Raw genomic sequence first — 25,169 nt, forward strand, 5'->3', positions numbered from 1 at the left:
ACCCCCCATCAACGGGCGCCTCCTGGTGCCCGACCAGGCTTGTTGGGGTGTCGCGTATAGAAGTCGGCCAGGAGGGCCGGGTCCAGGATGAAGCTCCCCTTCACCCAGGAGCGTTCCTCAGGGCCATACCCCTCCCAGTCCACCAAGTATTGGAACCCCCTGATGGTTTCTGTGGGATCTGACAGCTCGGTTTTGACTTCCTCTTCATGAACCCAGGACAAGGCGTCAGATCTTTGGTTCTTGGTCCCGGGGCGGTAGGTGATTTGGAAGTCAAAACGCCCGAAGAACAATGACCAGCGGGCTTCCCTGGGGTTCAGACGCTTGGCGGTCCGGATGTACTCCAGGTTCCGATGGTCCGTGAAAACCGTGAATGGAACCGCAGCTCCCTCCAACAGGTGTCTGCACTCCTCAAGAGCCTCTTTCACCGCAAGGAGTTCTCGATTGCCCACGTCATAGTTTCGCTCAGACGGGGTCAACCTGCGGGAAAAATAGGCACAGGGGTGGAGGACCTTATCGGACTCCCTGCTCTGGGACAGCACGGCTCCTATCCCTGAGTCAGAGGCATCCACTTCAACTATAAACTGGCGGATAGGATCGGGCTGCACCAGGACTGGCGCAGTCGAGAACCAGCGTTTCAACTCCTAAACGCGGCTTCGCACCGATCCGACCAGGTGAAGGGGACTTTGGAAGAGGTCAGGGCTGTCAAGGGACTAACCACCTGACTGTAATCCTTAATGAACCTCCTGTAGAAGTTTGCAAAACCGAGGAACTGTTGCAGCTTCCTACGGCTTGTTGGTTGGGGCCAGTCTCTCACCGCCACAACCTTGGCCGGATCAGGGGCGACGGAGCTGGAGGAGATTATGAACCCCAGGAAGGACAAAGAAGTGCGGTGGAACTCGCACTTCTCGCCCTTTACAAACAGCCGGTTCTCCAACAACCGCTGCAGGACCTGACGTACATGTTGGACATGGGTCTCAGGATCCGGGGAAAAGATGAGTATATCGTCCAGATATACGAAGACGAACCGATGCAGGAAGTCCCGCAAGACGTCATTAACCAAGGCTTGGAACGTCGCGGGCGCAATGGTGAGGCCGAACGGCATGACCAGGTACTCAAAGTGACCTAAGGGGGTGTTAAAAGCCGTCTTCCACTCGTCTCCCTTCCGGATCCGAACCAGGTGGTACGCATTCCTAAGATCCAATTTAGTGAATATTTGGGCTCCATGCAGGGGCGTGAACACTGAATCCAACAGAGGTAACGGGTATCGGTTGCGAACCGTAATTTCGTTCAGCCCTTTGTAATCGATGCATGGACAGAGTCCGCCATCTTTCTTGCCCACAAAAAAGAAACCTGCACCCATCGGGGAGGTGGAGTTCTGGATCAACCCGGCAGCTAAAGAGTCCCGGATGTAGGTCTCCATTGATTCGCGCTCTGGACGTGAGAGGTTATACAGCCTGCTGGACGGGTACTCAATGCCCGGGATCAAATCAATGGCGCAATCGTGTGGCTGGTGCGGGGGGAGAGTGAGTGCCAGATCTTTGCTGAAGACGTCAGCAAGATCGTGGTACTCCTCATGCACCGCCGTCAGATTGGGGGGAACTTTGACCTCCTCATTAGCTGTCACACCGGGTGGAACCAAGGATCCTAAACATTCCCGGTGGCAGGTTTTGCTCCACTGCATCACACCCCAAAAAATCATTCGGGAGGTAGAAGGTGTTACATAAAACACAATCTCCTCCCTGTGATTCCCAGACACAACCAATGTTACAGGCTGTGTCTGGTGTGTGATTAATGCGAGAAAGGTGCCATCTAGTCCCCGTACCTTCAATGGTGAAGGTAGGGCCACTAGAGGGACCCCAACTTCCTTTGCCCATCTGCTGTCCAGCAGATTCCCTTTCGACCCTGTGTCCATCAGTGCTGGGGCGTGAAGGGTTAGATCCCCACTCAGGATCGTGACTGGGATGCGTGCGGATTTATGGGGTTTCCCCACGTGAGTGTTATGGGTCACCCTCAGCCCAGTCTCTAAGGGCAGGCGTTGTAGTTTAACCGCTTGGGGCAATTCTTCTGTATGTGCTCACTCGAGCCACAGAAAAAACACTCCCCGCGGGCCAGCCTCCGTTGTCTGTTATCTGATTTGACTTTGGCCCTGCTCGTGTCCATAGCTTCGTCAGCAGGGGGAGCTGTTGCCACACGGAGCTCTCTGGCTGTGGAGCGTGGGGACGGCGGCACCCTTTCGGACCCGGAAGGAAGAGGGACGGTTCGTGCCCAGCCACGCCCTTCGCCCCGCTCCCGACGATGTTCTTCTAGTTGGTTGTCTAACCGTATAACCAGGTCGATAAGCCCGTCAAAATCCCGCGGTTCGTCCTTAGCCAGTTGATGCTCCTTCAGGACCGAAGACAGTCCGTTTACGAAGGCGGCGCGGAGTGCAACACTATTCCAGCCAGACCTCGCTGCTGCGATGCGGAAGTCGACTGCATACTCGGCTGCACTCCAATGCCCCTGTCTCATTGACAGCAGCACGTTCGAAGCAGTCTCGCCTCTATTGGGGTGATTAAACACTTGCTTGAACTCCCGCACAAACCCAGCATATGTTGTTAGGAGCCGTGAATTCTGCTCCCAGAGCGCCGTAGCCCAGGCGTGTGCCTCTCCTCGAAGCAGATTTATAACATAAGCCACCCGGCTAGCATCTGACGCGTACATGACGGGACGCTGTGAAAAGACAAGCGAACACTGCATTAAGAAGTCTGCGCACGTCTCGACACAACCTCCGTACAGCTCCGGAGGGCTTATGTATGCTTCAGGGGACGGGGGGGGGGGTTCGTTGAACGACCACTGGAATGTCTGTATTTGGCACTCGGTCAGCAGGAGGAGGTGCTGCAGCAGCGCCCTGTGCGTGCGCTTCCACCCGAGCGGTGAGAGCCTCCATCCTCCAATTGAGTATAACGTTCTGCTCGGTTACCAAGTCCAACCGAGCAGTGAAGGCGGTTAAGATTTGCTGCAGCTCACCTAACACGCCTCCTGCTGGCGCCTGTGCACCTAGCGTTTCCATTGGTGGTTCATCCGATGGTTGACGCCCCTCGGGATCCATGATGTTGGTCGAGATATCCTGTTGGGAAAGTGTAGTGACACAGACCCACAACAGGGGGCGTAAATGAACGGACAATGGATAAGCCAAAATATAACAATTTAATGTTGCGAAATGTGCACAACGGAATACAGACAAATGCAGTTTGAGAATGATAGTCAATTATACGAAAAGTGACGTGTGGGCAGGCTCGAGGATAGAAGACGTCCGTCCAGAGAAGAGCCGGGTCCCACACGGGTTCCACCGCCAACGGATCTGAAGAACACCGGAGCCGCCAAGTCCTGAGTCTCCAGGTGGACACCGTCTCCAGCTGTCAGACCTGGTACTGCTGGCAGGAAGCAGAGACAGTTAATGGTGGGTGTGTGAATACACCCCCAGTAAATCCTCACACACAGATACAGTTCCTCCGGGTGGGAGCACCTCCACCTCCGAAGTAGGAAACACAATAGCAGCTCCTGTTAAACCACTTATCTGGTTGGAGTGAGAGGCGAGGACGTCGGTTCTCTCACTGACCGCCAACCCAGCTGAAAGTGCACCACAGGACAACGGCTGCAAACAGATCAGACGTAAGTCACAGTTCAAGTACTGCAGAGAATATTACCTAAGAGGCAGATGATATCTCGGCAGCGAGGTGGAGTTGTTGCCAAGGCTTTTATGGTGATGTGGTGATGATGAGTGACAGCTGGTGCTGTTGATGAGTGACAGCTGTCACTCCCAGTTGCTCCGGCGCCCTCTCGTGCCTGAAGCCCGCACTTCAGGCAGGGCGCCCTCTGGTGGTGGGCCAGCAGTACCTCCTCTTCAGCGGCCCACACAACATCGCTCTGGAGTATAGGTCGCACCCCCGGCCAAAACATGTAAAAAAGTGCAACTTATAGTCCGAAAAATACGGTAGTTATGATCAGACACATAATGTGGTATAGCTTTCAATATGATTGGAACATTTTTTTAATTTTGACCCCTATGCAATTCTTCATTGACCCCTAGTTGGCCTCCGATTGAAAATTCAAATGTCTAACGTTATTTGTCTAAAATACATACCAAAAGGTATACACAGTCAAATTTTGGTGCTTGTAACCAGATTTGAACAATTCCTCTGCAAATATTCTGTTATCTGCTGCACTAAAAGGGAATAATGTGATTATTAAACATCAGATGACAAAGTAAAACCTCTTAAATCATGCTAAAGTCAGTTTTAAGCAGAAATGAGGCGATAATTGGTGAGTTCCTACTGATGCACTGAAATGACATCGGTGCAGCAGCACATCTTGCTGCTGTGGTGCTCTGATCGCTTGCCCCATCTTTTATTATAAAATAATGCTGAATTTATGTGGAAATGATTGTTGAGAAAAGCTTCAGATATCCGTCACTGAGACTGATGATGACTGGAGTGCAGTTTTAAACAGAAACAAGGTGATAATCGGTGCACCGCTATTGACACTGAGAAATGATGCTGCTGTGGTTCCAAATATTGATGCGCAGTGAAGGAGTCTTGAAGGGGATGATTTTTAGGGGGACCTTTCTGTCGGCGACACTGGGACCAGAAAAATCCTTTTTTTGTTTTTTTTTTTCGTAATTGTTTCTTTTATTATTGTTAGTACCAATCTAATACTTGTGTTAGTTTTTCAGTGTGATTGCAGTGTAATTGTAGCTCATTATTTTACTCCTGTGTGAATCTTAGAAATGGCTAGTATTTTCATTAGCGGTTAGCTCGTGCTAGGTTGGCTACACTCTTGGATTTTCTGGTGCACAAAGTACACTACTTTACACTTTACATAAATCCTGTGCGATGCTGTCAACAGGGTGGCTCTTTTAGAGAACCGTGCCCGTAAACTAGAACAGCTTCTTAGTTCAGTGGAGTTACAGTACATGTTATGGGCAATCCAGACAAGGTTAGTATTGGGCCGGCTAGCGTGCCCATTAGCATTAGCCTAAAAACGCCGGCTGTAGATAATGGCTTTTGGACCGTGGTTAGGTGGAGAAAGTTAGGCGCTTGGTGCCCAGATGCGGTACCCCGATCACACTCGCCACTGCAAACTGTGAACTGGTTTTCTCCCTTAGATATACCTGTTGTTAGTCCTTTGAGCTCACAGGTGATTTCCACTCCAATCTCCGGGCCGAAATGCCGGGCTTTAGTGATAGGGGATTCTATCACTTGCAAAGTCAGGTTACAGACGCCAGTTGACGTTAAATAGATTCCTGGGGTCAAAACTCCCAACACTGCCTTTCATCTTAGGGTGATGACACTGCAGAAGGGCGGACAGACAAAGGAACATGCCCTAGAGAGGACTTGTGACCTTGCCAGAAAGATGTGTCAGCATCAATTAATAGTCTCTGGTCCCCTAATGATGAGGCATTTAGCAGGCTGGCATCGTTAAATAGGTGGCTGGCGCAATTTTGTAGACAGCAAGGCTTTAGTTTTATTGATAACTGGCCTTCGTTTTGGCACTGCCGTGGCTTGCTGATGCCGGACAGCCTTCACCCTACTGGGGAAAGCGCCACCATCTTGTCTGTGAACATAGATTGAGCTCGACAGGGAGGGTAACATTAGGACTTTATAGCAGACCATGGAGCAGGTGATTAGAGATCCTGCAAGGCTTATGACGAATGTGGATGTGGAATCCATTAGCTTAGCGGGCAAATTAGTGCAGAAAATCCATTATGGTGATATTTTAGGTGGCAAGGAGGGAAATTCATCAAGTTGAGATTGTGGCCTGTTTCCGCAGACGTGTCCATAAAAATCATAGAGGGATATGCTTTTGCAAACTTAATACTCATTACTACATTGGATGACGTTGAAATTGAGGATGGCCCGACCACCTGGAAACAAACATTTGCGAACATCAATTGAACATTCATAGAAAGTTCATTTACTGTTCAGCAAGTTTGCGAACGTTCATGTAATGTTTGTGATGTTTGCACGGAAGCGAACATTAGACAAACATATAAGCGAACATTTCAATCAAATGTTCATAGAATGTATGCATATATATATATATATATATATATATATATATATATATATATATATATATATATATATATATACCGTATTTTCCGGACTATAAGTCGCACTGTTTTACATGTTTTGGCCGGGGGTGCAACCTATACTCCGGTGCGACTTATAAATGAAAAATATACCGGTAGGATCTCAATTAATTTACTGTAACAAAACAATTTTACGTGACAGAGTCGATCTATGTTTTAAAATGGCCACCGGAAAAGGAAATGCAATGCATTATGGGCACTGTAGTATGACGGCCATCCTATAGTTCACGCTGGTCGCGATAACCAATCAGAGAACAGAACTTTGGATGCGTATTCCTCACCTCACCCACAGCGTGTGAAGCTGACGAACTCGGTGCTTGCTGTTATTCCGGCTTGGCGAACAGAACAGCTTCAACCCTTGGATATCAATGTGAGCAGAGTGTTTAAGTTGACGCTGAGAGCTGCGTGGGAGCATTGGGTGAGCGACGGCGGAGGATTAGCGTGTGCACTTGGAAGGAGCTGGCGTCGATGATTGTGAAAAGCGTTTGAAGCAGACGAACATGGTGTTTATTCCGGGACGGCTAACAAGACAGCTTCAACCCTTGGATATCAGTGTGAGCAGAGTTGACGCTGAGAGCTGCATGGGAGCACTGAGCGACGGCGGAGGATTAGCGTCTCCACTTGGAAGGAGCTGGATCGACACCGCTGGGTGGTCATGAGCTGCGCAGGTAGGCGCTGCATGGTTCGGCTCGCAATGTGGTCCGCAAAATACAAACATATCTGTAGGTAAAATGCAGCTCACGAGAGGGCACTCGAGGCTTGTGTGACTGTTCCTGCGACTTCTGACTACCATAGAAAAATAAAAATTTTAACGTTACTGATAACATAACAAGACAACGGAGAAGGCCCGAAAAAATGCCACCAAAAAGAAAATCATACTCTGCAGATTACAAGTTGCGACTGGTGAAATATGCATCTGAAAACAGTAGCCGTCACAATATTATCATCTGAACTTTTCATGTTAACATACCTGTATGTCCATGGGACTTATAGTCCAGTGGACCTTATTTATGGTTTATTTTTCTTTATAATGGATAAAGTGGCTGGTGCGACTTATACTCTGGTGCGACTTATTTATGGTTTGTTTTTCTTTATAATGGATAAAGTGGCTGGTGCGACGTATACTCCGGTGCGACTTATAGTCCGGAAAATACGGTATATATTTAAAAATTTTGTAAAATTTCATATCACTATTACAGGAAAACAATAAATATCATTTACTGCCTACAGAAAGTTAATGTTGGATTCCATTTAAATTATATATTCAAGCATAGGTAGAATGAACAATAGGAAATAATTTAATCACTCTTGTTACCATGGTAACCAAGAATTTGTCAATTTATGATTTATTCAGTCCGACTGAATATATACTTTCAAGATTACTTGTCAGGTTTCAGCCCGCATCCAGGGTTTTGATCCCATTTTTGCCTCCTTTCTTTTTCTCATTGTCTGCTCCAGCATTGATTTATTTGTTGTTTTTGGTCACTTGTTTATTTTCTGTGCTGTTTTGCTTTGTCACTTTATTTGTTACTTTTAATACTCTTGCCATAGTTTCGTTCCATTCTAGTTTGTTCTGCCAGGTTGTGTTTTCATTGTTTATCATCAGTTGATCACTGGTTTATTTTGTTCATCTCATTTCTGATTTTATCAGTTATGCTGTAGTATCGGGTTTTGTTTTCTGTTCACGATTTTGTCTTTATTTTGGTTGTTTTGCCATCTGGTTATCTATACTTCAGTCATGAGCCAGTTCCAGTCTAGTTTGTCTTAGTATTTATTTTCTTGTTATTCTCTGATCAGTTCCCATGTAGCTTTTCTTCTTTACTTATTATCTGATGGTTCTTCTTTTAGTTCTCATGTTCATGCTCTGATCTGGTTCTGTTCATAGTCCTCGGTTTCTGTTTGACCTTTGTTCTCTGTTTTCCCTCACTTCCATTTGTTTGTGTTCTCACTCCACATCACTAGACCTGTCTCATGTCTTTGTCTCTCACTCTCATTCTGTCTTTAGTGTATTCATCCACTCATGCTCTTTACTCTGACTCACGTGTCTTTGCATCTTACATCACTCCACTTTGTGTTGTGTTCACTGCACTATCTTGCGCCTGCTTTCCTCATCTTTGTTTCATCCAGCCACACCTCCTCCAGAATTTTCCCTACACCTGTGTCTAGTTCCTCTAATTACCTCCACCCTTATTTAAGCAGCTTCAGTTCACCACTTCCCTGCCAGTTTGTTGCACTTTTTGTTGTCATTCCAGCCCTTATCACAGCCTTGTTTTGACCAGGTTTGATTGCCTGCCTGTATTTTGACTTTGCTCATTTTTTACCTTGCCTCTGTCTTGTCTTTGAACTCCTCCATGCTGTGTACCTGAAACCTGCTTGTTTTGTTGGACACCTTAGCACTACGTCTGTCTGTACCTCTGCCTCGCTGACTGATACTGACCATTACTTAAAAAGCCATCACTTGACCCAGCTATCTTAGCTAATTATAGGCCAATCTCCAACCTTCCTTTTCTCTCAAAAATTCTTGAAAAGGTAGTTGTAAAACAGCTAACTGATCTGCAGAGGAATGGTCTATTTGAAGAGTTTCAGTCAGGTTTTAGAATTCATCATAGTACAGAAACAGCATTAGTGAAGGTTACAAATGATCTTCTTATGGCCTCGGACAGTGGACTCTTCTCTGTGCTTGTTCTGTTAGATCTCAGTGCTGCTTTTGATACTGTTGACCATAAAATTTTATTAGAGATTAGAGCATGGACATAGGTATTAAAGGCACGGCGCTGCGGTGTTTGAATCATATTTGTCTAATAGATTACAATTTGTTCATGTAAATGGGGAATCTTCTTCACAGACTAAGGTTAATTAGTGGAGTTCCACAAGGTTCTGTGCTAGGACCAATTTTATTCACTTTAGACAGCTTCTATTAGACGGTATGCTTAAATTTTCATTGTACGCAGATGATACCCAGCTTTATCTATCCATGAAGCCAAAGGACACACACCAATTAGCTAAACTGCAGGATTGTCTTACAGACATACAAGACATGGATGACCTCTAATTTCCTGCTTTTTAAACTCAGATAAACACTGAAGTTATTGTACTTGGCCCCACAAATCTTTAGAAACATGGTGTCTAACCGAGTCCTTACTCTGGATGGCATTACCCTGACCTCTAGTAATACTGTGAGAAATCTTGGAGTCATTTTTGATCAGGATATGTCATTCAAAGCGCATATAAACAAATATGTAGGACTGCTTTTTTGCATTTACGCAATATCTCTAAAATCAGAAGGTCTTGTCTCAGAGTGATGCTGAAAAACTAATTCATGCATTTATTCCTCTAGGCTGGACTATTGTAATTCATTATCAGGTTGTCCTAAAGTTCCCTAAAAGCCTTCAGTTAATTCAAAATGCTGCAGCTAGAGTACTGACGGGGACTAGGAGAGAGCATATCTCACCCATATTGGCCTTTCTTCATTGGCTTCCTGTTAATTCTAGAATAGAATTTAAAATTCTTCTTCTTACTTATAGGTTTTGAATAATCAGGTCCCATCTTATCTTAGGGACCTCGTAGTACCATATCACCCCAATAGAGCGCTTCGCTCTCAGACTGCAGGCTTACTTGTAGTTCCTAGGGTTGTAAGAGTAGAATGGGAGGCAGAGCCTTCAGCTTTCAGGCTCCTCTCCTGTGGAACCAGCTCCCAATTCAGATCAGGGAGACAGACACCCTCTCTACTTTTAAGATTAGGCTTAAAAACTTTCCTTTTTGCTAAAGCTTATAGTTAGGGCTGGATCAGGTGACCCTGAACCATCCCTTAGTTATGCTGCTATAGACGTAGACTGCTGGGGGGTTCCCATGATGCACTGTTTCTTTCTCTTTTTGCTCTGTATGCACCACTCTGCATTTAATCATTAGTGATCGATCTCTGCTCCCCTCCACAGCATGTCTTTTTCCTGGTTCTCTCCCTCAGCCCCCAACCAGTCCCAGCAGAAGACTGCCCCTCCCTGAGCCTGGTTCTGCTGGAGGTTTCTTCCTGTTAAAAGGGAGTTTTTTCCTTCCCACTGTAGCCAAGTGCTTGCTCACAGGGGGTCGTTTTGACCGTTGGGGTTTTACATAATTATTGTATGGCCTTGCCTTACAATATAAAGCGCCTTGGGGCAACTGTTTGTTGTGATTTGGCGCTATATAAAAAAATTGATTGATACACTGTGTACCGAATCCTTGCTAGTATTTTTGATAAAGCCTTTTCTACTACCCCTACGTTCTGTCTGAGTCAGCATTTGTGTCCAACCACCTTCTGTGCCATGCCGCCTTGCATCATGACATTACTGTGATTAACTGACAGAGCTAACTCCGAAACATCTTGGGGTAACTTGCATAAACATGCACTCTGTTAATTGGAATATTAATTTTTGCTAAATAATTTAAGTCAGCTACCAAAAACTGTTTTTTATGGAAACAAATTGCAATGGCAGCTTATTACCCAGAAATCCTGCAGACCTGAGTTGCATACATTTTGCCAAATTTTATATAAGCATAATATCTTTAACATTTCTATAAATAAGGAAAAATACATTAAAGGTATTAAAAATTGATTCACAAAATGTTTTCAACATGCATGAGCAGGAAGCATTGACATTTAAATAAAACAGCTCACAGAAAAAAAATATTTTTTACTGGTCACTTTATAACTTGCAGTTCAAACTATTTAACATTAACTTATTTTGTTAACAATATCGTAGCAGCTGCTTCACAGTTGCTTGCAGTACTCCCCACCCAACAGTTGGTGGTAGTAGTGCACCGAGTTGGGTTAAAACCCGCTTTTTAACAAAAGAGAAGACTTATGGCGAAGAAGAAGCTGACTAATGGCACTGCACTCCATTCTGTTTTGGCAAATAGTTTTGTGTTCAACAAGTTCACTCGCCTGTTCAGTCTCTATACTACGGTTAAGAGACCACTGAGCAGAAGAGGAGATTAACGCTGGGGCCTTGTCGATTGGGATTCGTCACAGAGAACCACCACAAAGCTACCACGAGGGAGCAGCTTAAAATGGTGGAGCTTTTCTACCATGATCATGACGCTGTGAATATTAAGACACTTTAAGGTAATGGAACCTAATGTTAACACAAACCTGTTTTAGCCAGAAATGACAGAACCTGCTTGAAGCTTAATTATGCCAGCCATGGACTGATGGGAACAAAACCAATACATTTTTGACTAGCACAGAGCTAACATTAGCCACAGAGGCATGGGCCTAATTAATATTTTGTCCATGTTTTATCTATTCTGATATTAGCCAGGAGCCTAAAGGTGTCAATAAGGTGTGTGTATGTGGGCATCCCACATCCAAGGATATGCAGGTTGGGTGAATTGGAAACTTTATAACTATCCAGGTCTCACTTGTAAGAGGTCTCGATCTCAATGGGACTAACTTGGCTAAATAAAGGCTAAATTTAAAATGTACATAACTTTTTATGACCATTACTAAAATATATACTCTGTCTTTTTTTAGGTGTTGACGCAATTGAAGTTTAAGTAATGTCAGTGCCCAGAAAGAGACTTTATGAAGATAAATTTGATTCTATTTTACATTCCCACAACTGTCTTGCACTGTTTCTCTGTGAATTTTCAATTACTGATAGTAACTTTGGTTAGCATCATAGAAAGTTTTGCATATGTAATTATTTCAGCTTGTTTGTTTTCACTTTACAAATGTGATCAATGGTAATATCCCCCAACAGCAACCATGCCGGCTGCTATAATAGTTGTTAAATCAGTGAATCCTCCATCCGACAAGTCGGTTGAGTATGTGTGCCTGCAGTTGATTCACAACAGCCCGATCTGTATCTAGAGGTTTGTACTATAATGGTTAAATTTGATTGTACAGTGTTTTGTGCCAGTAGATTCTAAAATTCATTCAGCAAGCAAAATATTCAAACATTTCTGGCAGGAAATGTTCTGTTCTATTTGGGATATAATTTGAAAATACAGTAAAATCTGCCAGTAATGAAGTTGTACATGCTAACTTTCCTTTAAATAATTTACAGGCCCTGTTACTTAACATGTTTATGTATTAATGATATAGTTTTAGAATTCCTTTCATATAAGCTCAATTTCTGTCCCTTGCATAATGTTTTATTTGCATAGTGTGTGCATACTGTCTGTGGTACCATACACATGAAACATAAGGACTTCTATGCTGTACTACTGAGGTTTACCACCTTATCTGGGGTGGAAAAACTGACCTGTGCCAACAAAAAATGAATTTTTGGAGATTATTTTAGTGGGTAAATAAACTTGAGAAAGCACCAGAATGCATTTGAGATTTCACATTTTTCTAGGGGACAACACCCCCCTCCCCCCCATGCCTTACCAAGATCTTTCAGGGTTTTTTTTATGGCTCACTTTAGTCACTCTCTTCATTCACAAACAGCTGAATGACAAAGTTGATGCACTGCATCCTTGAACTGTCCCTGAAAGTGTCGGTTCCCAGACATACCAGGAGAGAGAACATTGTGGACGCTGCTGAGATGATCATCCGAAGAATGGCCAGCTTTAAACCAGAAGTGTAGGCTAGAACCAATTACAAGCAGTGCCTGGAAGTAATGGGCCTTTAAGTAAAGTCACTCGAAGAAGTGTTAATGTATTTTCTGTTTGTCAGATCCTCTTCACTTAAAGTTTTTTTATTTTTTACACAGTACATTATGAAACATGCTGTACTTATGGAAATACAGTAACTAAAGGGCCTTTCACACTGCACGCTTTATACGTGTCAGGCAACACCTCCCCACGTGCTGTGACATCAGTCGCGTTGTCAATGCCTCCCGATGCCCCAATGCATTGTGATGTCACATCGCATGCAGCAAGGGGCAGAGATTTTCACTCTGATTTTTCCACAGCAAAGCTGAGTGATCGCCATGTTGTATTTGCGTCGATGAACCACAAAAAAGCTTTAATATGGCAATCAAATTAATTTTGAGGTTAAAACATTTGCAAGGATTTTTCTTCAGAAAACTGCTCTGTATAAATGACCTGTATGTGACCTGTTTTGTAGAGATCAGTGGTTTCTGCCACTAGTCTTCATGTTTGGACCTGACACGTTGTTTCTATTGGACAGTGTGAAGCTTTGTCACAGTTCAGAGCAGCGAAAGTTGGACTGGGTTGAACTTTGACTGTATCAGCCTGTCGACAAGCGGCAATGCGCGCACTCCCGGCAGAAGTGTCAGTTTAGCTCGGCTTTAGACACAATGCTTCTGACTCCTCTAAGAAGCAGCACGTCTCATTGAAAATAATGCTTTTTAGACCGATTTGTGACACCTCTGATGCTTCTAAAGCGTGTGGTGTGAAAGGCCTTCTACATAAATAGCAGTGGGTACAGAGGATTAATCATTTTTGTCTGATCTGCTTTTACCAGTGTGGTATACCTAGCTGATAACTAATTTGAGAAAATTCTGCTTTATTCTGGACTAATTTGTCCCTCAGTCTTTTCTTTCGACAGTCATCACCAAATCAAAGGTAAGCTGAACAATTTCCTTGTGATTGACTTTTCTGATCTATTTTTAATCAGCATGCGCACTGTTATAATATGATGGGAGACGAAGGATTGAAAGCGGAAGTGTCAGCCTTTTGTCTGATTTAACAGGTGCACATCAGGCTGTGGGTCTCAGTTTGAACACAGTTTGAAAAAATAAATGGTCAGGCTTTTAATTACAGAAATGACTCTGATGCCACTTTCCTGAAAACTTGGTCTACAAATATTTAGAAGTTGTCTGCTTCCGAAATAAAATGTGCTATTATGGATTTTGGAATGTTGCTATGGCTAATTGTTGTTGTTTCCAAGATATACAAGGTTTTACATTTTGCGTCAACATAATTATATTGCGTGAACAATAGATTTTTCATGAAAAATCAAACATAGGTCTTTTTGTTTCTCTGACTGTATATTTCACCTGTTCTCTTTTTGTAATACTTTTAATAATCAGCAAAAGGGTTATATATTAATCCTTAGTAGCACAATAGTAGCAGTTATTAAAACTACAGCCAATCAACAGTTTAAACATTTTCATTCTCTGTGGCCCACAATTAGTAAAGTTTGACGATCTTCATTTCAGAAGCATTTAGACCAGTGAAATTGAGTGTCAGAGCTGAACTTTAATTTGTACCTCTGTTACTGTGCACGTCCAGACTGCTTGGGGTTTTTATGGAAATACATTGCGATCGGCTGGAACATTTTATCTGTGTGCAAAAAATCCATTGTACAAAATACTGTTTATTACATGGAAAACAATACAAAAACTTTGGGACTTTTTTGTCCGGTGACTGTGAATATCTGGCTTATACGATGATGGTTTAGGTGAGTTTTACTGTACATGGGACTGAACAATAAATTTACCTCGCAAAACTTTGATGTCGGCTTCCATCCCACTCGGCTGACTTTATCACTGAGTCTCATGTGCGGCCGTTTCTGAATCAACAGGGTCCGTTCACCATTATTGTTGGCGGATTCACCAACCACCGATGTTCATGAATCTCAACCCATGAGTCCAAGTCAAGTCTCAGGTCTTTGAGGTTGAGCTGCAGATCAAGTCTGAAGTCACAGTGCATTTGGGTTTTTTGAGTCCTGTCTGCTGCTTGTTACGGTTGTCTGCTTCGTGGGTTTGGTTTTTTTTTTTAGTCCTGTCTGCTGCTAGTTACGGTTGTCTGCTTCGTGGGTTTGGGGTTTTTTTGAGTCCTGTCTGCTGCTTGTTACGGTTGTCTGCTTCGTGGGTTTGGTTTTTTTTGAGTCCTGTCCGCTGCTTGTTACGGTTGTCTGCGTCTGAATCAACAGGGTCCGTCCACCATTATTGTTGGTGGATTCACCAACCACCGATGTTCATGAATCTCAACCCATGAGTCCAAGTCAAGTCTCACGTCTGAGGTTGAGCTGCACATCAAGTCTGAACTCACTGTGCGTTTTTTTTTTTGTTTTTTTTGTCCGCTACTTGTTCAATTGTTTGCATCTTGGGCATTTTTTTTTTATTCTTGTCCGGTGCTTGAGTTGTCTACTTGCTATGATTGCAAAGTGTTTTGACCCTGGTCATCTCACTGTGGACTCTGCATGTGCTGTGTTTCTTGTATCTCTTGTGAACGCACCATTCTCTGTTTTTCACTAACAGGCCAGGTAAAGCAGTGATACATTTGAAACCATATCACCGAATTTCTAACTTTGGTGATATGGTGAGTAAACTGCTGTAGCACAGAATGATGGCCAAAACTCTCTGAAAAGACTTGGTTGTCTCTTAAGAAATGCATTTGTTTCTTTCTTTGTTCACAGCATAAAATGTGGTAATTAACAAAATGCCCTGAGTGCCAGGAACCACTGAGACCACCTTGTTTGTTTTCTGTGCTGTCAAAAAGGATGTGCAACTGTGACTCCAAGTACTGTAGTTCCCAGTCCAGTACTCCCTGCCGGGTCAGACTGTGCTCAGGTTTCATTGGTGCCCTGTCTGCTCTGAATTTGAATAACATTCACTACATGTCTTCTGTGGACTTTAAGAAAGAGGAAAGGTGTTTCACTCTTACTGGTTCTTTGTTGAAAAGGAAAGGTGGTGGGGGATTGCCATCACCCTGGCAACGCAGCTCCACAGTATCCCCCTCTTTGACCAAGCCCTGCGGTGAATCTTTCCACAGCTCAACCATAGTGGTAGGGTCTGGAGCGACACACACATCTAATTAAACAGACTTATTCAGGTGCCTGGTAAAGTCACTTTTGGTGGCCAGACATTTGGACATCAGACATGGTTTGATTTCCCCTCAAACTACCACTGGTAAATCGACTTCAATTAACAAACTGCAAAAAGAATCTATCATTACAGATTCTTGTAAAGGACTAGATTTTGAAATCTGAACGGTTTTGAAGTTTTGTAGAGGCCAAATAGTTATTTTTCTCAGTTTCAGTGCAGAAGGTTCCTTGTTCAAATCACACAAAACTTGGGCCAAATCAACATGCATCTGCTGTGGCAACAAAAAAGGGAGCTTGAACAGTGTTAAGCTAAATGTTTGATGGATTCAGGGTGAACTCAATTCTCCCTACAGCATATACACAAAAAAAAAATCAGAATGTATTCCACCATCATCTGTTTTTTGTTTTGTTTTTTTTACGGGCACAAACAGTTCCTGTAGCACTGGAATGGTGACGATTTTCATGTAGCTGCACATGGCTAATGTGCTTTATTTTTAAAATTATTTTTAGTGTTTGCTTACTGTTATATTTACGTGTGTCAGCTCAAAGTCTATTGTCATGGAGCAGCGCAGCAATTTCAGGAAAACGGTGGTTCCACAGCAGAAACAAATCCTTCCTTCCTTGTTGTCATTTATTAAATAAAATAAAATGCATGTCTAACTTAAAGGGCCTATCTCACTCCAGTCTGGTTTCTTTAAGTTGTGCAGGTCCTGATATAACTGATAAAGGTAAAATAAGAGTGCATCAGAAAAACACAAGACAGTTGTGTGAAGAATAACAAACACGGAGGGGAATCACCGGCGAGCATGACGAATAACAAACACAGAAGCCCCTGTCACAGTGGCGTATTCGTAGAGCTGCTCATTACAGCGTATCATCTACGCTGTACCCGGATGATCCTAGGAGCTATGTTGTCAGGGGCTTTGTGCTCCCTGTAGGGTCTCCCAAGGCAAACAGGTCCTAGGTGACGGGTCAGACTAAGGGCAGTTCAGAACCTCCATGACAAGTAAAAAATAAAGGACCGAGACGTCGCCCGGTATGGCGGAGCCGGGGCCCCACCCTGGAGCCAGGCCTGGGGTTGGGGCTCGCGCATGAGCGCCTGGTGGTCGGGCCTTAGCCCATGGGGCCCTGCCGGGTTCAGCCCAAAAGAGCAACGTGGGCCCGCCCTCCTGTGGGTTCACCACCTGCAGAGGGGGCCATGGGGTCAGGTGCAGAGAGGATTGGGTGGCTGTTGAGGGCAGGTGGCCCTGTCCATGCGCACAGCCCCTGGCTGTTGGGACGTGGAATGTCACCTTGCTAGGGGGGAAGGAGCCTGAACTTGTGAAAGAGGTTGAGATACAGACTAGAGATAGTCGGGCTCACCTCCACGCACAGCTTGGGCTCTGGTACCCAACTCCTGGAAAGGGGCTGGACGCTTCATTTTTCTGGCGCTGCCCATGGGGAGAGGCGGAGAGCTGGGGTCGCATTGCTTATTGCTCCCCAGCTCAGTCGCCATGTGTTGGAGTTCACTCTGGTGAACGAGAGGGTCGCGTCCCTACGCCTTCGGTTCGGTGACAGCTCTCTCACCGTTGTCTCGGCCTACAGGCTGAGCAGCAGTGTGTTGGGGGGGCGTGGCTGGATGTTTTGGTTTTCTTTTCTTTGCTCTCCAGGTGGCATGAGGGCTGATTTGTCTGAAGAAGGTGCTGGCTGAAGTCTTCACCCTCATCAACATCATGGAAAGCACCTGTGATTGGTGCTCACGTGCAACCTGGACGACTTGCAGCTGAAGCAGATAATTGGATGGCGTTCTGCATTTAAGTCATGTGTGATTTGAGCAGAACTGCCGGGAACACGACCTTGTGACGTTCGTTTGTGAGACGCTGAGGACCGCGCCTGGGTTTTGACACATCGAGCCCGTGAAGCAGGGAGGGGTGAGGACACATGCTGTCAGCACACACTAAAGGTAATTAAGTGTTTAAGTAATTGTTGATAGTAACTTGGTGTTTTGTTACACAGTATACTGGAATTGTGAAGAGAATTGTGCAGTTTGCTTCTCACTGCTGTGGCGTGAAGGATAAGTGATCCTCCACTTGTTGTGAGAAGCTGCTCATTTGCATAAAGTAAAAAAAGGACACTGACCTGAGTGTGTTGCTGATAGCGTGTGTTTATTGGAAGATATAGTTGTATCTGTTGACTTACCTCACCTTCTCTTTGCTTCACAGAGAATCAGTTTGTCGTGTCCACCTGGGGGGTGTTTGGCGGTGGTAGGAAGTCCAGGAGCGCCGGCTTTAATCCTTGCGGGCGCTGGAGAGCGAGCCACGAATCACTCCACCAGAGGGACGTTGTTTTTATGTTTTTACACTTTTAAGCACAGGTGAATAATAGTTTGTTTGGAACCGCTTTCTGGTTATTTTTAGCGCTGGGTCCTGTCTGACGCAGGTCCGCTCCTCAACCCGCGTCGACACATAACACAGTGCAGAGTACCCGACCTTCCTGGAGTCCCTGGGAGGGGTACTAGATGGTGTGCCGACTGGGGACTCCACTGTTCTCCTGGGGGATTTCAACGCCCACGTGGGTGGAGGGTTGTGATCGGGAAGCACGGCCTCCCCGATCTGAACCCGAGTGGTGTTCAGTTGTTGGACTTCTGTGCTAGTCACAGTTTGTCCATCACGAACACCATGTTCGAGCACAAGGGTGTCCAAAAGTGCACGTGGCACCAGGACACCCTGAGCCGGAGGTCGATCGACTTTGTAGTCGTATCATCTGACCTTCAGCCACGTGTCTCAGACACTCGAGTGAAGAGAGGGGCAGAGCTGTCGACCGATCACCACCTGGTGGTGAGTTGGATCCGCTGGGAGGGGGGGAAGCCGGTCAGACCTGGCAGGCACAAACGTATCGTGAGGGTCTACTGGGAACGACTGGCGGAACCCTCTGTCAGCGAGGTCTTCAACTCCCACCTCCGGGAGAGCTAATCCCAGATCCTGGGGTAGGTTGGAGACATGGAATCCGAGTGGACCATGTTCTCCACCTCCATTGTCTGTGGCCGCTCGTAGCTGTGGTCGCAAGGTCTCTGGTGCCTGTCGCGGCGGCAATCCCCGAACCCGGTGGTGGACACCGGAAGTAAGGGATGCCGTCAAGCTGTAGGAGGAGTCCTACTTATCTTTGTTGGTAGGTGGGACCCCTGAGGCAGCTGACAGGTACCGGCAGGCCAAGCATGCCGCAGCACGTGCGGTCGCAGAGGCAAAAACTCGGGTCTGGGAGGACTTCAGGGAGGCTATGGAGGAGGACTATCGGTCGTCCTCGAAGAGATTCTGACAAACCGTCCGATGCCTCAGGAGGCGGAAGCAGCTCTCCACCAGCACTGTTTATGGTGCGGGTGGGGAGCTGTTGACCCTGACTGGGGATGTTGTCGGGCGGTGGAAGGAGTACTTCGAGGATCTCCTCAATCCCATCATCATGTCTTCTGAAGAGGAAGCAGAAACTGGGGACTCAGAGGCGGACTCATCTATTACCCAGGCCAAAGTCACCAAGGTGGTTAGAAAGCTCCTCGGTGGCAAGGCTCCTGGGGTGGATGAAATCCGTCCTGAGTACCTTAAGTCTCTGGATGTTGTGGGACTGTCTTGGCTGACACGCCTCTGCAACATCACGTGGCGATCGGGGACAGTGCCTCTGGATTGGCAGACTGGGGTGGTGGTCCCTCTGTTTAAGAAGGGGGACCGGAGGGTGTGTTCCAACTATAGGGGGATCACACTCCTCAACCTCCCCAGTAAGGTCTATTCCAGAGTACTGGAGAGGAGAATTCAACCGATGGCCGAACCTCGGATTCAGGAGGAGCAGTGTGGTTTTCGTCCTGGTCGTGGCACACTGGACCAGCTCTATGTGCTCCATCGGGTGCTCGAGGGTTCATGGGAGTTCGCCCAACCAGTCCACATGTGTTTTGTGGATCTGGAGAAGGCGTTCAACTGTGTCCCTCGGGGCAACCTGTGGGGAGTGCTCCGGGAGTACGGGGTCCGGGGTCCTTTGCTAAGGGCTATCCGGTACCTGTACAACCGCAGCAGGAGCTTGGTTCGCATTGCCGGTAATAAGTCAAACCTGTTTCCAGTGCACGTTGGCCTCCGCCAGGGCTGCCCTTTGTCATCCGTTCTGTTCATTATTTTTATGGACAGAATTTCTAGGCGCAGCCAGGGTGTAGAGGGGGTCTGGTTTGGGAACCAAAGAATCTCATCTCTGCTGTTTGCGGACGATGTGGTTCTATTGGCGTCGTCAAATCAGGACCTTCAGCGTGCAATGGGGTGGTTTACAGCTGAGTGTGAAGCGTCCGGGATGAAAATCAGCACCTCCAAATTCAGGGCCATGGTTCTCAATCGGAAAAAGGTGCTTTGCCCTCTTCAGGTCCGTGGAGTGTCATTGCCTCAAGTGGAGGAGTTTAAGTATCTCGGGGTCTTGTTCACGAGTGAGGGATGGATGGAATGCGAGATCGATAGATGGATCGGTGCAGCATCTGCAGTGATGCGGTCGCTGTATCGGACCGTCGTGGTGAAGAGAGAGCTGAGTAGGGGGGCAAAGCTCTCGATTTACCGATCGGTCTACGTTCCGATCCTCACCTATGGTCATGAGATTTGGCTCATGACTGAAAGAACGAGATCGCGAGTACAAGCGGCGGAGATTGTTTTGACTATTTTACTGATATTTTATTCAGAGATATTTTAAAACATTAGAAAAAACGTTTCTTTACCATTCATTTTTATCATTGAAGATCAAAAGTCTGGGTGTGGGACAAGCACAAAACGGCAATATTAGCATATAATGATGCTGAAAAAAGGTGAAAAAGTCATCATAGACTACTAGAACAAATTTCTTAACACACTTTCATTGTAAAGATAACTATAAAAGTGTGAAATTTCCCCTTTTTTTCTGTTTTTCATACAATATGATCAAAGGACATAAGTGCCCGTAGTCTAAGAATCACCCGTGTATTTCATGCGTATTTAAATGAAACAACACTGCAATGAGCAGCTCTCGAATACGCCACTGTGACAGGCCCTAGAGGGGAATCACCAGCGAGTGTGAGGAACAACAAACACGGAGGGGAATCACCAGAGAGCGTGAGGAATAACAAACACGGAGGGGAATCACCAGAGAGCGTGAGGAATAACAAACACGGAGGGGAATCACCAGAGAGCGTGAGGAATAACAAACACGGAGGGGAATCACCAGAGAGCGTGAGGAATAACAAACACGGAGGGGAATCACCAGAGAGCGTGAGGAATAACAAACACGGAGGGGAATCACCAGAGAGCGTGAGGAATAACAAACACGGAGGGGAATCACCAGAGAGCGTGAGGAATAACAAACACGGAGGGGAATCACCAGAGTGTGGGGAATATTAAGTTATAACAAGTACGGAGGGGAATCACCAGAGTGTGGGGAATATTAAGTTATAACAAGTACGGAGGGGAATCACCAGAGTGTGGGGAATATTAAGTTATAACAAGTACGGAGGGGAATCACCAGAGTGTGGGGGATATTAAGTTATAACAAGTACGGAGGGGAATCACCAGAGTGTGGGGGATATTAAGTTATAACAAGTACGGAGGGGAATCACCAGAGTGTGGGGGATATTAAGTTATAACAAGTACGGAGGGGAATCACCAGAGTGTGGGGGATATTAAGTTATAACAAGTACGGAGGGGAATCACCAGAGTGTGGGGGATATTAAGTTATAACAAGTACGGAGGGGAATCACCAGAGTGTGGGGGATATTAAGTTATAACAAGTACGGAGGGGAATCACCAGAGTGTGGGGGATATTAAGTTATAACAAGTACGGAGGGGAATCACCAGAGTGTGGGGGATATTAAGTTATAACAAGTTAATATATATATGTTATAGTAAGATAATAAGTTACATCCTGCGTATGCAAGATGTACAAGTCGTGTGCTGGCATGTGTTGAAAATATTGTGCATGGCCAAAATTTTTCGGCGTACTCGCTGTATTAACACGTATATCAATATCAGCGTGCTTCAACGTGCTCTTAACGTACACACAACTTACCCAGAACTGATTTTACATATGCCAGCATATTCTGTGTATTTTTCATATGTTGGCATACGATGGCTAAATCGTCAAAGTGGGACAGGGGTGTTACATAGAGCAGACTGGCTGCTTTTTCATATACTGTAATAACATCAATAAAAAGGGTTGCACTATCTGGGAGGGGACACCACAAAACAATACAGTGATTAACAATTTTATACTTTTTTTTTTTTTTTTTTTTTGTCCAACAAATTAAAGAAACCCACACAAACTTGACAGTACAGTCAGTGTCAAATAGGTTGAGGTTAACTTACAGTGAACTGTGATGTTGATGCCATTTGATTCAACTGTCTTGATGGCTCCGGGGACAAAAAAGCTGACCTCACAGGAGAAAATAGCATCCTTGTCCTCCTTTTCAACCATGTACTCCAGTGTGCTCTGGACTGAGTAGAAGCCACTGGACTCCCGGGTCACCAAGATCAACACATTCACATCTAGTACATGAAAAAACACATTGCAGATACACAATTATGTAATTATTAAAGACACAATCAAGGAACACAAACAGAAAGAAAGAGGACTGATATTTATGTAAACTTATATTCTGAGAAACATATTTTAGAGGTCACAGATGGATATGTGGAAAAGAAATTATGGGTTTGGACTATTCATTAAGCACTCATCACTCACTCACTCATCTTCAACCACTTATCCAGGATCGGTTCACCCGGGCAATAGCTCCAGCAGGGGACCCCAGACTTCCCTTTACAGGACACTGACCACCTCTGACTGGGGATCCTGAGGCGTTACCAGGCCAGTGTGGAGATATAATCTCTCCACCTAGTCCTGGGTCTTCCAGACGTCCCTTCCCAGATGGCGTGCCTGAAACACCTCCCTAGGGAGGCGCCCAGGGGTTATCCTTACCAGATGCCCAAACCACCTTAGCTGGCTCCTTTCAACACAAAGAAGCAGCAGGTCTACTCTGAGCTCTCCACAGATGACAGAGCTTGTCACCCTATCTCTAAGGGAGACACACCAGCAATGTTCCTAAGGAAGCCCATTTCAGCCGCATGTACCCACGACCTAGCTCTTTCGGTCATGACCCAACCCTCATGACCATAGGTGAGAGTAGGAACGAAGACTGACCATAGATCGAGAGCTTCGCCTTTTGGCTCAGCTCCTTTACTGCGATGATTCTCCCGCCAATCTCGTGCTCCTTTGTCCCCTCACTCGTGAACAAGACCCTGAAGTACTGAACTCCTTCACTTGGGGCAAAACCTCATTCCTTACCCAGAGTAGGCAATCCATCAGTTTCCTGCTGAGAACCATGGCCTCAGATTTAGAAGTGCGGATCCTCATCCAAGCCGCTTCACACCGTGAACCGATCCAGTGACTTATTGGAGGTCACAGGCCAATGAAGCCAACAGGACCACATCATCTGCAAAAAGGAGTGATGAGATCTCGAGCCCACCAAACCAGAAACCCTCCTCCCCCCAACTACACCTCTATGAATATATCACAAGCAGGATTGGTGACAAGGCACAGCCCTGATGGAGGCCAACACCCATTGGAATGAGTAACTTACTGCCAAGCACCCAACCACTGCTCTTGCTTTGTGAGTACAGAGATTTGATGGCCCTGAGAAGGGACCCTCCTCACTCCATACTCCCGCAGCACCTCCCACAATATCTCCTGGGGTTACCCGATCATACGCTTTCTGAGTCCACAAAACACATGTAGACTGGATAGGCATACTCCCAGGCACCCTCCAGGATCCTTGTGAGAGTGAAGAGCTGGTCAGTTGTTTGACAACCAGGACAGAACCACATTGTTCCTCCTTACTCAGAGGTGTACAACTATCAGCTGAACCCTCCTTTCCAGCACCCTGAAGTAGACTTTACCTGTCTGGTCTGAGTAGTGTGATGCCCCTGTAATTGACACACACTGTCTGGTCCCCTTTTTTAAATATGGGGACCACCACCCCAGTTTGTCACTCCTTAGGCACTTTTCCAGACCTCAACACAATATTGAAGAGATGTCTCATCCAAGACAATCCCTTCACACCCAGAGCCTTTGTCAGGGTTTGACTTTTGTTTGCTTGTCTGTTTTATTTTCATCTGGTCTGTTTTATCATTTCATTGATTCATTGGTTTTCTGTGTTTATTCTCTTCCTGGGTTTTTCTCTGCTTGGGTCTATCTGTCCCTCTCTTCTGTCCCTGGCTTCTTGGTGGTGGGCATTTCTCTCTCTGGCCACACCTTTGTTCTGGTGCTTTCCACCACCAGAATTTGCAGCTAATTTGCAGCTCATCACATGGCGTTATATAAGCTCGCTGGGTGCGTTTGTTCCTCACCAGATGATGCGTCTCTTGCCTTTATTCCAGCTCTTGTTCTCGTGTTCCATAGTCCTGCCTGCCTCAGTTGTGTTTCTGGACCTCCTACCCATTTTTTCCGACCTCACCAAAGCCTGATCAGCCTGATTCTTGTACTTCTGCTGTGTTTTTCAGACTGCCTTTTTGTGTACCGACCACTGCTATCCTCATCACTAAAGCCTTTTTCCAACCAGAGTTGTTTGTGTGAGCCTCATTTGTGTTCAAACGTCTTTGACAAACATGCCTGTCAGATCAATCTGGCCAATGATGGATGCAGCAGGCCCAGACCCATTCCAGTTGGTGGTACGTCAACATAGTTGGCAGCTTGCACAGCAAGACCAGTTCACTGTGCTTAGTTCTGGCTAACTAAACACCAGGATTCCTTCATGATGTCAGTAAGTGCACAAATGAGCCAACTATTGTCTAGACTGAATCCTCAGGTGACATCGGACATGGCCAGTGGTATTTACAGTGTACCTCCACCGGGGCCGTCAGCAGCCTCACCAGCTTCCGTACTTGCTCCTGTGGTCTGCAACCAGTTGTTGCAACCAGAACGCTTCTCAGGTGAAACCAATGATGTCAGACTGTTTATTATACAGTGTGAGTTACACTTCAAGTTAATGTCATTTATGTTTCTGTCCGACCGGACAAAGACAGGATATATGATAACTCACCTGTCTGGTCGTGCTGCAGCATGGGCGACAGCAGAATGAGGTCGGCAATCCTCCACCTGTGCTTTACTTCCTGCCTCACCACAGCTCTCGAACAGGTGTTTCAGCACACTACTCCTGGACGCGAAGCAGTGCGCTCCTTCATGAGGCTTAAGCAGGGCAGCCGCCGAGTCACTGACTACGCCATAGACTTCCGTATCCTGGTGCCAATAAGTGAATGGAATCCGGCCGCGCTTGACGTCTTTTTCCAGGGGCTACCAGCCAACATC

General features: G+C 45.8%; 1 protein-coding gene across 1 annotated transcript in view; it reads right to left on the reverse strand.

Annotated features, from left to right (window-relative positions):
• The window catches only part of mcama (melanoma cell adhesion molecule a), a 183,755-nt gene that overhangs the window by 105,148 nt on the left and 53,438 nt on the right, over positions 1-25,169 (reverse strand). The window contains exons 6-7 of the mRNA XM_034178051.1: positions 22,175-22,354; positions 15,686-15,813 (exon numbers count right to left, since the gene is read on the reverse strand). Of these exons, the coding sequence (XP_034033942.1) occupies positions 15,686-15,813; positions 22,175-22,354 (308 nt within the window). The remainder of the gene's footprint in view (positions 1-15,685; positions 15,814-22,174; positions 22,355-25,169) is intronic.

The sequence above is a fragment of the Thalassophryne amazonica genome, chromosome 9 (assembly GCF_902500255.1).
Source record: "Thalassophryne amazonica chromosome 9, fThaAma1.1, whole genome shotgun sequence".
In the NCBI taxonomy this organism is placed as follows: Eukaryota; Metazoa; Chordata; class Actinopteri; order Batrachoidiformes; family Batrachoididae; genus Thalassophryne; species Thalassophryne amazonica.